Consider the following 12,023-nt stretch of genomic DNA (forward strand, 5'->3'; position numbering starts at 1 on the left):
GGCAGGACAGGGCTCTCTAAACACTGCATTAATTTTTGTTAGCATTCTCCTGAAGTGTTTTATGTCCACTGCAGAGCAGTTGGGCTGCCTCATGGCTCTCTTCTTCCTGGCATGTGAAACTGAGGCTCCTGTGTTCATCTCCTGACCTGCAACCTTGGCTTTGTGAGGTACCTGAGCTGAAGCAGTGAACTGGTGTAATGAAGAGTGAATGATTTGTGGTAGTGCCATCAAGGGCTTGGGAAATAAACTAATGCCTGCTCTGCAGACAGATTTGTGCTTTAAATGTGGGCTCTGGGATTTGTTGTTTCATCTTACATGTGTAAAAAGTCATTCTGCCTTCCCCTGCCAGCTGTGAAGTGCTGCCTGGAAGCAGCCTGCTTACTCATGCTGTAGGAGACCAAAAGACAGAGGGTCTGAAGGTGAAGGAAAACATAAAAAGCAACTTAGGGAAGCTTTGACAAGGAGGCAGAAGCTCTTCTTTCCCCCCTGCTGTTGTACTCCCCATGACATCACTCTTCAGTCTGGGGACAGGGATCTGCTTGAGTCCAACAGAGGATGCTGAAAGGACTGGAGCACTGCCTGGGGAGGAGAGGCTGAGAGCCCTGGGGCTGCTCAGGCTGGAGAGAAGCAGACACAGAGGGGATCTGATCAATGTCTATCAATAGCTGAGGGCTGGGGGTCAGGAGGGAGGGGACAGGGCCAGGCTCTGCTTAGTTGCACCCTGGGACAGGCCAAGGGGCAATGGATGGAAACTGCAGCACAGGAGGTTCCACCTCAACATGAGGAGGAACTTCTGCACTGTGAGGGTCCCAGAGCCCTGGAGCAGGCTGCCCAGAGAGGTTGTGGAGTCTCCTTCTCTGAAGCCTTTCCAGCCCCATCTGGATGTGTTCCTGTGTGCCCTGTGCTGGGTTCTATGGCCCTGCTCTGTCAGGGGGGTTGGACTCTCAGATCTCCAGAGGTCCCTTCCCACCCCTAACACCCTGTGATCATCCAGTCCTCTTTCATGCCCTGTCTGGCATGGAGTATGAGCCCACCTTGCTTGTGGGCTCCTGGGAGCTCCCCTCTTGCTGTGGTGCTTTGCTCATTGCTTTCAGTCTGTTTGTAGCTGTGTTATCAGCACCTTCAGAATGTTACAGTGCCACATCTTGCCCATATCTCTCTTAATATGTTTGCTTTTGTAGCAGGATCTTTCTGCCTCATATCACTTAAAGTACAAAAGCATCTCTGTGGCCTGAGCTGCTCAAATAAACAATTCAAATTGCCTTTGAAATTGATTTTTTTTTTTCCTTGACACCCCTCTTCCCCAGATAAGCTTTTCACAAGTAATAAATTACCACTCTGAACACTTCTGGGGAGTTAACCTCAGGGCTGTGCTGCTTTTTAACACTCTCAGCCTTCCCAGCCACCAGCTGCTTTCTCTCTCAGGTGCTGCATTCTAATGGGTGGAAGTCAGAGCAGTGCTCTGCTTGGGTGCTTTTAGTGTTGGAGATGACTTCTTCAGAGTCCAGCAAAGGCTCCCTTAGCTGCAGGTGGCTCTGTGGTTTTTCTGCCTCTCACAGTATCACCAAGCTTGGAAGAGACCTCAAAGATCATCAATCCAACCTGGCACCACTGACCTCGTGACTAAACCATGGCACCAAGTGCCACATCCAATCCCCTCTTGAACACCTGCAGGGATGGGGACTCCACTACCTCCCTGGGCAGCACATTCCAATGGCCAACAACTCTCTCAGTGAAGAACTTTCTCCTCCCCTCCAGCCTAAACTTCCCCTGGCACAGCTTGAGACTGTGTCCTCTTGTTCTGGTGCTGGGTGCTAGAGAGAAGAGCCCAACCCCCACCTGGCTACAATCCCCCTTCAGGTAGTTGTTGAGAGCAATGAGGTTTCCTCTGAGCCTCCTCTTCTGCAGGCTAAGCAACCCCAGCTCCCTCAGCCTCTCCTCCCAGGGCTGTGCCCCAGACCCCTCCCCAGCCTTGTTGCCCTTCTCTGGACACCTTCAGGTCTCTCAATGTCCTTCCTAAACTGAGGAGCCCAGAACTGGACACAGGACTCAAGGTGTGGCCTCAGCAGTGCTGAGCACAGGGCACAAGGACTTCCCTGCTCCTGCTGGCCACACTGTTCCTCATGCAGGCCAGGATGCCCTTGGCCTTCTTGGCCCCCTGGGCACACTGCTGGCTCATGTTTAGGCAGCTGTCAATCAGCACCCCCAGGTCCCTCTCTGTTTGGCAGCTCTCAGCCACTCTGACCCCAGCCTGTAGCTCTGCCTGGGGTTGGTGTGGCCAAAGTGCAGCCCCTGGCACTTGGGCTTGTTGAATGCCATCCTGTTGGGCTCTGCCCACCTGTCCAGTCAGTTGAGGTCCCTCTGGCCTCCTTCAGGTTTCCATGTAGCCAGGGATCTCCACAGTGGTTTGGAGCAGTGTCATTGTCAGCCTGACCAAGGCACTCACTGCATAGCAGCCTGGCTGCAGCGGCTCTGGGGAGGACTTGAGAGCTGTCTTCATGAGAGGGGGCCTGGGTTCCTCCTGGAAGCTAAAGATGGAGTCACCAAGGTGGCTGGGGATTGGGTTGCATGGCTTGTGAGGAGAGGCTGAGGGAGCTGGGCTCGTTCAGCCCCGAGGAGAGGAGGCTCCAGAGAGGCCCCTTTGGGGCTTGCCAGGGTTTGTGAGGTCACTGCAAGGGTGGAGCAAGGCTCCTCAGTGGTGTCTGGTGGAGGTACCAGAGTCAAGAGGTGGAACAGGATGGTCAGGCTGGGGGAAAGGTTGGTTTGGATTTTCTCACCCTAAGGACAGTCAAGCAGTAGAAGAGATTACCCTGGGAAGCTGCTCAGCCTCCACCCCTGGGAGTTAAACCCGGAGTGGGTAACCTGATTAACCTGGGCTGACATCCTGGCTGACCTTGCTTGAGCAGGAGCTTGGACTAGAGATTTCCTGTGGCCCCTTCCAGCCTGTGTTCTCCTGTGCTCTTGTGGTAGAGGCACTGAAGTCATGGTGGCCTTTGTCACTGCTTCCCCAGAGGATTCACTCTGTGAGCCCTGTAACTATACAGAGAAGTGACCTCTGCAGGAAACCACTGTGGGATGCTTGTTTCCCCCCCCCATTTTGCACAGTCTTCCCTTAGGTGGCTTCCAAAAGGGACCTGTTTCAGCATCTACCCTCTCAAAGTGCCTGTTGGGCTTTTCTGCAATGGGTCCTTGTGTGCTGCAGGGGAGGTGTAAAACTTTGCACTGCAAGAACAGTTGTGGCTGCTAGAGATGGCACCAGCTCCTCTGGTGTGACTGGGTGGGGAGGTGAAACCAGGCCATGCTCTGTCTAGCTGCAAGGAACAGGACTGACATGGAGGAGTTTGGTACAGCTGCACATGGCCACCTGTCAGAGTTAAACCTCTCCCACCCAGGACTTGAATCATCACAGAATGGTTTGGCTTGGAAGGGACCTTAAAGATCCTCCTACTAGACCAGCTTGCTCAAGGCCCTGTCCACCCTGGCCCTGGACACTTCCAAGTATGGAACCCCCCCCAGCTTCTCTGGGCAGCCTGTTCCAGTGCTTCTCCACCCTCCTGGGAAAGAATTTCTTCCTGTCTAATCTAAATCCAGCTCCTTCCAGTTTGAAGCCATCATCCCTGATCCTGTCACTGCAAGCCCTTGTCAGAAGTCCCTCCCCAGCTCTGCTGGAGCCCCCTCAGGTACTGGAAGGCTGCTCTAAGGTCTCCTTGGAGCCTTCTCCAGGCTGGACAGCCCCAGCTCTCAGCCTGTCTCCATAGGGAAGGTTCTTCAGCCCTCTGATCATCTTCATGGCCTCCTCTGGACCACTTCCAGCAGTTCAATACCAGTGCTGGAGAAGAGCTTGGTGTCATCCCCAAAGCTGCTGAGGGTGCACTCACTCCCACTGTCCCCAGTGCCAGCACTGGTCCCAGCCCCTTCCTTTACCCTGCTTTAGTTTCCCTTTAACCTGCTGAGAGTGATGTGGGCCTTCTGGATGCATTTCTTCTGTGGGTCATGCTTGAGAGCCTGTGATGGAATGGCCTCCTGCTCACCATGCCCAGATGCTGGCTAGTGCAGACTCTGTGGTTCTCCTCTTGGAGTGGCACTGCCCTGGCTCCCATGCTCACCATGTGGGCCAAACCCCCAGGGAGTGCCTAACTCATGCACTCCTGCTCTGCAAGATGAATCCTGTCATGGGGGTTCTTCCACTGACAGGAAACTCTGGTTTGTGTAAGGACCTTCACAGGAGGGACATGAAACTGGGGGGAGCCCTTTGGCCCTATCTGGAATGTGATTGCAGTCAAAAAAACCTCCCTGGGAATGGGAACTGGAAGCTGAGGGCAGAGATTTACATCATAGAATTGTCAGGGTTGGAAGGGACCTCAAGGATCATCTAGTTCCAGCCCCCTGCCCTGGGCAGGGACACCTCCCAGCAGCCCAGCTTGCTCAAGGCCTCATCCAGCCTGGCCTGCAACACTTCCAAGGTGGGGACATCCCCAGCCTCCCTGGGCAACCTGTGCCAGTCTCTCCCCACCCTCATGGGGAAGAGCTTCTTCCTTACATCCCATCTGAATCTCCCCATTTCTGGTTTTGTTCCATTCCCCCTGCTGCTCTCATTGCCTGATGCTGGGACACTGACAGTGGGGGGGTGCCAGGTGAGGTGCTGGATGGTCCAGAGCACTGCTAATGCCTTGCTCTTAATGCCTTGCTCTTAATGCCTTCAGTGGCTGGGGCCTTAGAAAACTCTCCCAACAGCACAGCTCAGAACTGCAGGCAGTTAGTGAAGGTGGGCAGGGGAGCCAAGCTGCTGACCCCTTCTTGCCTTGGGCAGGAGTTAGGGGAATGGTCCCAGTGTGGTGGCCTTGTGGCAGGCTTTGGAAGGAAGTCCCCTGTGACAAGCTGCCTGCCTGGCTGCTGGTGTCAGTGGGAGCTGGGGCTGCCTGCTGTCCCATTGCCATGTGGAGCAGGTGCCATCCTGTCAGCTGGTTTCACAGCCAGCAGCAGTCAGTCCTGGATCTTGTGGGCTTGATTCACCAGTGGGAAGAGCTCTCCCATCTCCCACAGGGGGATTAGCTTGTCATGATGGAATGGTAGGGGTTGGAATGGTCCTCCAGAGGTGAGCTCCAACCCTGCTGCCAGAGCAGCGCTACCCAGGGCAGGGCACACAGGAACACATCCAGGTGGGGCTTGAAAGGCTCCAGAGAAGGAGACTCCACAACCTCTCTGGGCAGCCTGCTCCAGGCCTCCAGCACCCTCACACCAAACAAGTTTCTCCTGATGTTGAGGTGGAGCCTCCTGGGTTCCAGTTTGTCCTTGTCCTGTCCCAGGACACCACTGACAAGAGCCTGGCCCAGCCTGGCCCCTTCTTGCCCCCCACCCTTTGATCAGATCTCCTCCAGACTGAGCAGCCCCAGGGCTCAGCCTTTCCCCATCACACAATGATCCAGTCCCTTCAGCATCCTTGTAGCCTCCATTGGACACCCTCCAGTAGTTTCCTGCCTCTTTGGACCTGGGGGGCCCAGAAATGGACACAGCTGTGTTCTCACCAGGGCAGGGTGGGGGGAGAGGAGAGCCTCCTCTTGGCTTCCTACCCCTCTCAGCTGCAGTCTTCAAGCAAGTGGATGCTTTTCTAAGTGTTCTGTCTGGAAATGCTGCTGGGCTCTGAGGAGCTGCACAGAACACCCAGGGCTCTGAGCCAATGAGTTCAGTCAAAGATTAGCAAGGATCAGCTGCAATGCAAAGGCAAATGTCTCTCTTGAGGTTCATCAGGCAGCAGTGCAGGGCCTGTCTGAGGTTTGCCAGCAGCTGCTGCTGGAGGGTTTTGCAGGCATGAGAGATGAGGCTGAGTGAAGGTCCTGGGTGTCAGTCAGAGGTTGCCTTGCAGTCAGGCTCTTTGCTTGCCAGCAGCAGAGCCCCTTCTCAGTGTGCTCAGAGGAAGTGAGGCTTGCCAAGAGCAACGTGGTGCGGTGCTTTGATGCCTCCTGATCATCTTCAGGCCATTAGAAATGGTTTCTCTGAGTGCCTTCTGTTTCATTGAGGACCACTTGTCCATTTCTCAGCACAATTACTGTGTGAAAGCTTTTCCTGTACAGGAGAAGGATGCTGATGAGGAGATCCTCCCTGCAGGGGCACTGTTGGAGACTGATTCAATGGTTTGGGTTTGAAGGGACCTTGAAGATCATCCAGTGCCAGCCCCATGCTGTGGGCAGGGACACTTTCCACTCGCCCAGGCTGCTGTCTCTGGCTTCACTAAAGCCCTCAACCCAGCAGGGCTCTCAGGGGGTGCACTGCCTGGGCTTGAAGCAGGCACTGTTTCTCCTCACCCTGATTGCAGGGGGTTGGAACCAGGCTGCTTCCCAGAGCAGGATCTGGGCACCCAGCAGCTGAGGACTGTGGTGCAGTTCAGCTGTGTGCTCCCAGCCCTGCCCCTCTGTTGTGGTGGTGAGGGCCCTGCAGAGGCACAATTGCTGTTAACTCACAGCCAGCACAGGGCAGATCAATTCAGTCCAGAGCTCCTTTGGGTAACAGAGGGATGGCCTCTGCCCACCTGCAGCACAGCAAGGTCTGGCTCTTCAGTCACTGTTTGAACAGCTTCCTGTTGCTTCCCCAGCTCTGTGTTCCAACCCTGGCTCCAGAGGAGGTTCTCCTCCCCCCTGCCTCTACCCTGCTCTGGTGAGCCCACAGCTGCCATACTGTGTCCAGTCTGGGGCTCCCCAAGTCACAGGAGACAGGGATCTGCTGGGGAGAGGCCAGTGGAGGCTAAGAGGACACCTGGGGGACTTGAATGTCTCTGCTATGAGGAAAGGCTTGGGCTGTGTAGTCTGGAGGAGGGAAGGCTGAAGGGAGATCTGATCAGTGTCTGCAAATACCTGAGGGGTGGCTGTCAGGAAGAAGGGGCCAGGCTCTTCTCAGGGGTGCCCAGTGACAGGACAAGGATCAAGCTGGAACCCAGGAGGTTCCACCTCAGCATGAAGAGACTCCCAGGGTGGGGAAGCTTCTTGGGTTCCCTGGGAATGTTTCTTTTCCTCTGTAGCACTGAGCACAGCCTCTTGTCAGGGCTTCTCCAGGCCCTGTGGTGGTTCTTGCTGCTCTGACACCACTGGTGCCCTGGCTCTGTTTGTCTCTTGCCTTGTGGCATGTTTGTAGCAGGAGCTCTACTCTTGCCTTGGCTCCCTTTCCCCAGGGCTCCTGTGCACAGCAGGCAGTGCTTGGAAGGTCTCCAGGCTTGCTGCACCCTCAGGAGATGTCACTTCCCAGCTCTCACAGGCACAAGAGCACCTCCAGGCATGGGGACTCCACCACCTCCCTGGGCAGCCTCTGCCAATCCCTGACCACTCTGGCAGCAAAGAATTGTTTCCTCCTCTCCAACCCAACCCTCCCCTGGCACAGTTTCAGGCTGGTTCCTCTCCTTCTATCACCTGAGACTAGGGAGCAGAGCCCAACCCCCACCTGAAAGCAGCCTCCCTCAGGGAGCTGTAGAGACCAATGGGGTCTCCCCTCACCTCCTCTTCTCCAGACTGACTTCCCCAGCTCCCTCAGTCTCTCCTTGCACAATGCCCTCCCAACCCCTCACCAGATTTGTTGCCCCTCTCTGGACCCCTCCAGCCCCTCAGTGTCTTTCCTGTCCTGTGGCACCCAGATCTGAGCCAAGCAGAAGGGCTCTGTGGGTCTGTGCAGCAGAACTCCCCTGGCATTAAGAGCTCCCTGGGCAAGGAGAGGCCTCTGCCTGCAGAAGTGATGTGCTCACAAAGTAAAGTCCTGCTGCAAAGGTTTCCTCCTGCTGTACCAAAAGTGCTGGTTTGAAGTGGATCTGGAGGGAAAGGACAAGTGGCTTCCAGATGTCAGCTGTATTGTTCTTACCACACTCCTTTTCCTTTTGGAGATCCAGCCCTTACAATCATGGTGCCAGGAGCTGGTGGGAGCAGTTTGGGTAACTGCTGCAGGGATTCCTTGCCAGTCAGACATCCCAGAACTGAACCTTTCCATCTGGGTCACTCAGGAATGTGTTGGAAAAACCCCCCCTGCTTTCTCTTTCCACAGAAAAACCTGCCCTTGCTCCACCTGTCTTTGTGTTTCAGAAGGATAAAGCACAGAAGGTAAGGAGATGCTGCTACCTTGTTTTTGTTTGGTTGGTGCCTAGCTCTGTCTCATTCCCTGCTGAGCAGCCCTGTGGCTGCTGTGTGGGGTTGGAGATGGGCAGCAGAGCATTAATGAACTGAGGGGCAGAAGGTGATGAGGAGCTGGAGGTGTATGATGCTGGCATAAAATGGGCAGCTGCTTGACAGAAGGTGCTTCAAATCTGGGAGGAAAAAGTCTTCTGGAGCTGCTTCTGATCTGTCTTGACAGCAACAAGTGCCAAGGGAGTGCCAGCAGCTGCAGTTGCAGGAGAAAGCCAGCAAGGTTTTTCTCCTGATAAATCCCCAGTCCAGATGATCACTGCAGGGAGTGTCAGTGCCTGCTGAGTGAGCTGCCCAGTGCCTGATCACCATGGACAGTGGCAGTGCTCTACAGTGGTTCTGCTGGGTGCACTTGAGGCTGGAGGAGGAGAGGAGCATCAGTGTCCTGCTTCTGACTGCTTTATTAAACTAAGGGCTGGAGCCTCCTTGCTTGTGCCAGCAGCTGGGTTGTGTAGTGCTTCCCCTGTAACAGGCAGAGCATGGTGGTGTCAGCTGAAGGAGCAGCCCCTTGGGAGATGCTCTGTGTGTGAGAGCCCAGCTGAGTGTCCCTGCAGGCAGCCTGAGCAGAGGTGACTCTGGTCACACGTGGCTCCAGACCTTTCACTGTGCCTGTGGACAGAGCACCAGCTCAGGGTCACAGCTAAGGGCTAACCCTGTTCCTGTTTCCATGGGAGGTGCCTGGCTAAGTGCCACCAAAGATTATCCTTGCAGAAGCAAGGCAAAGCCATTAACAGCAATGTGCTGAAGACCTGAAGGGATCCTGCAGGAAGGCTGCAGAAGGACTTTTCCTGAGGGTGTCTAGAGACAGGCCAAGGAGGGGCCTGGGCAGCCTGTGCCAATCCCTGACCACTCTGGCAGCAAAGAAGTTTTCCTCCTCTCCAACCTAACCCTCCCCTGGCACACTGAGAGCCTGTGGAGTCTCCTTCTCTGGAGACTCTCAAGCCCCATCTGGATGTGTTCCTGCTCCAGGGCTCTGGGAGCCTCACAGTGCAGAAGTTCCTCCTCATGTTGAGGTGGAACCTCCTGTGCTGCAGTTTCCATCCATTGCCCCTTGGCCTGTCCCAGGGCACAACTGAGCAGAGGCTGTCCCTGTCCCTTCCTTCCTGACCCCCAGCCCTCAGCTATTGATAGACATTGCTCAGATCCCCTCTGTGTCTTCTCCTCTCCAGACTGAGCAGCCCCAGGACTCTCAGCCTCTCCTCCCCAGGCAGTGCTGCAGTCCCTTCCTCATCCTTGTAGCCTCTGTTGGACTCTCTCCAGCAGATCCCTGTCCCTCTTGTACTGGGGAGCCCAGAGCTGGATGCAATACACCAGGTGTGGTCTCACCAGGGCAGAGTAGAAGGGGAGAATCTCCCTGGATCTCTGGCCACACTCCTCTGAACACACCCCAGGATCCCCCTGGTCGTCTTGGCCCCCAGGGCACATTGCTGTCCCATGGAGAGCTTGGTTGGCCACCAGGACTCCCAGGTCCTTCTCCCCAGGGCTGCTCTCCAGCAGATCCCCTCCCAACCTGTATCTAGAGACAGGAGAAAGGGGAATGGTTGGAAGCTGAGGCAGGGCAGGGTTAGACTGGAGCTGAGGAAGCTCTTCAGTATGGTGAGACTCTGGCACAGGCTGCCCAGGGAGCTGGGGATGCCTCCTCCCTGGGGGTGTTCAAGGCCAGGCTGGCTGAGGCCTTGGGCAACCTGATCTAGCTGGGAGGTGTCCCTGCCCCCATGGCAGGGAGGTTGTAGGAGATGATTTCTGAGGTCTCTTCCAACCTGAGCCATTCCAGGATTCCACTGGTGGTGCAGCAAAACACTTTGTGGAAGATGAGGTGAGTGCTGCCTGCTGCAGTGCAGCTTTGCTGGGGAGCTGCAGAGCTGTCCCTCCTCCTTCTGGTCCTCGGTGCAGCTGAGTGTCACTCATTGTGAGCTCATTCAGGGCAGTTACTGTGGCAGCTCTTTGCCTGCTGTGGCTGCTCCAGGCTGGGGTCTGTCCAAGGATGAAGCATTTCAAGTAAAGCCATGATGGGAGGGATTGTGCTGAGGAGGTACAAACAGCTGTGGGTGAAGCACCTCTTGGGGTCCTGCTGGGTTGTTGGGGGTTTAAGGTTTTCAAGGGTTAGCATTTTCAAACCCAGCTGAGAAGGCAGATGGTGTTGCTAAGACCTGACCATGGAGGGGCCAGAGGGCAGGTCTGGTCTTTGAGCTGTCTGGCCCAAGCCAGCTGCTCTGCCAGCAGGACTCCTGGTCAGGAGGCCCTGGGCCAGCTGTGGAGCAGCAGCCCTGGCAGCTCAGTAATGCTGGTGTGTGCAGAAACAGAGTCATAGAATTGTTTGGATTGAGAAGCACCCTCCAAGATCACCCAGTCCAAGCAGCAACCCCACCCCACCATGGCCCCAGGTGCCATGGCCACAGGGTTCTGGAATACCCCCAGGGATGGGGACTGTACCACCTCCCTGGGCAGCCTGTGCCAGCCCCTGGCCACCACTCAGGTCACAGGTGCCTCGCTGTAAAGGGTGGCTTCAGAAGAAGATGAAGCTTGGATCTGTGCCACCACTGTGCCCAGCTCCCCTTCAGCTCTGTCAGGGCTGTGCAGGGATGCTGAGAAATGTGGAGACCTTGGCTCTGGATTCTTCTGATGAGAGGCAGAGGGGAGAGGAGAGAAAACATCCCACAGCCTTGGGCACTGGCTTGTCCCTGCTGCCTCTTGCACATTGTTGGTGATCCCAGCAGGCTCTGGGGGAAATCAGCTTTGTTAGTTCCTGTGGTTGCAGTTTTGTCTCCCTGGAAGCCTTTCTTCAGACAGTGAAGGATTTAGGAATGTTTTTCAGGGTCTGGCAGAGGGAGGTGGTCATTGGTGAGAGTCAGTGCAGTGTAAAGCAGGAAATGGATCCAGGGGTGAGGAGCCCCAGTACGTGGCCCCTGCAGGTGAGTGACCATTGACAGCAAATGTGGAAATACCAGCAAGGAGAGGCTGCTGGGGCTCATACTGCCTGCTGAGAGCAAGAGCAGCAAAGGCCAGCTCCAGCTCCCAGTGCTGGGGCTGCCCTGCTGGGGCTGGCCCCATTCATCTCTAACCAGAAAATTGAACCTGGGCAGCTTCAGGGCTCAAGGCAGGAGCTCAGGGCTCAAGGCAGGAGCTCAGTGCTGAGTTAGAATCACAGGATGGTTTGGGTTGGAAGGGACCTCCAAAGGTCCAGCACTGGACACTTGGCCTTGTTGAATCTCATACAGCTGACCATGGACCTTTCAGGTCCTGGCAGGCTGCTCTAAGATCTCCCTGGAACCTTCTCTTCCCCATGCTGAGCACCCCCAGCTCCCTCAGTCTGTCCTCACAGCAGAGCTGCTCCACCCCTCTGATCCTTTTCATGGTCTCCTCTGGACCCTCTGCATCAGGTCCAGGTCCTTCCTGTATTGAGGGCTCCAGACCTGTGCACAGCCCTGCAGGTGAGGCCTCAGCAGAGCAGAGGGGCAGAATCTCCTCTCTCCAGCTCTGGCAACTCTGCTTTGGATGCAGCCCAGGCTGCCCTTGGCCTTCTGTGCTGCAGGCTCACCCTGCCTGCTCCTGTCCAGCTTCTTGTCCATCAGCACCCCCAAGTCTTTCTCCACAGGGCTCTTGGGCCTGCCTCTGGTGGGCATCAGCCTCTGGTGGGCATCAGCCTCTGAGCTTATGGCTGTTCCTTTTCCCTGGCCTGGGAAAGATCTGCTCCAGTTCTTTCTCCTTGGAGCTCTTGACAAGGGCTGGCTCAGGAGCTGGCAGTGTGAGCAGGGTGTGAAGGTGAGGCTGGGAGGGGGCACAGCAGGGGTCAGAGATTTTGATGCCTGTGTAGGAAAGCAGACACTTGAGAGGGAGCTGGGGGGGACTGCTATCTGCTTGGCCTGG

At 55.8% G+C, this 12,023-nt stretch overlaps 1 protein-coding gene across 1 annotated transcript in view; it reads left to right on the forward strand.

Moving 5' to 3' along the window:
* RANBP3 (RAN binding protein 3) overlaps positions 1-12,023 on the forward strand; it is a 37,667-nt gene that overhangs the window by 5,248 nt on the left and 20,396 nt on the right. The window contains exon 2 of the mRNA XM_054175147.1: positions 8,020-8,075. Coding sequence (XP_054031122.1) covers positions 8,020-8,075 — 56 coding nt within the window. The remainder of the gene's footprint in view (positions 1-8,019; positions 8,076-12,023) is intronic.

This window comes from Dryobates pubescens, chromosome 31, assembly GCF_014839835.1.
Source record: "Dryobates pubescens isolate bDryPub1 chromosome 31, bDryPub1.pri, whole genome shotgun sequence".
Classification (NCBI taxonomy): Eukaryota; Metazoa; Chordata; class Aves; order Piciformes; family Picidae; genus Dryobates; species Dryobates pubescens.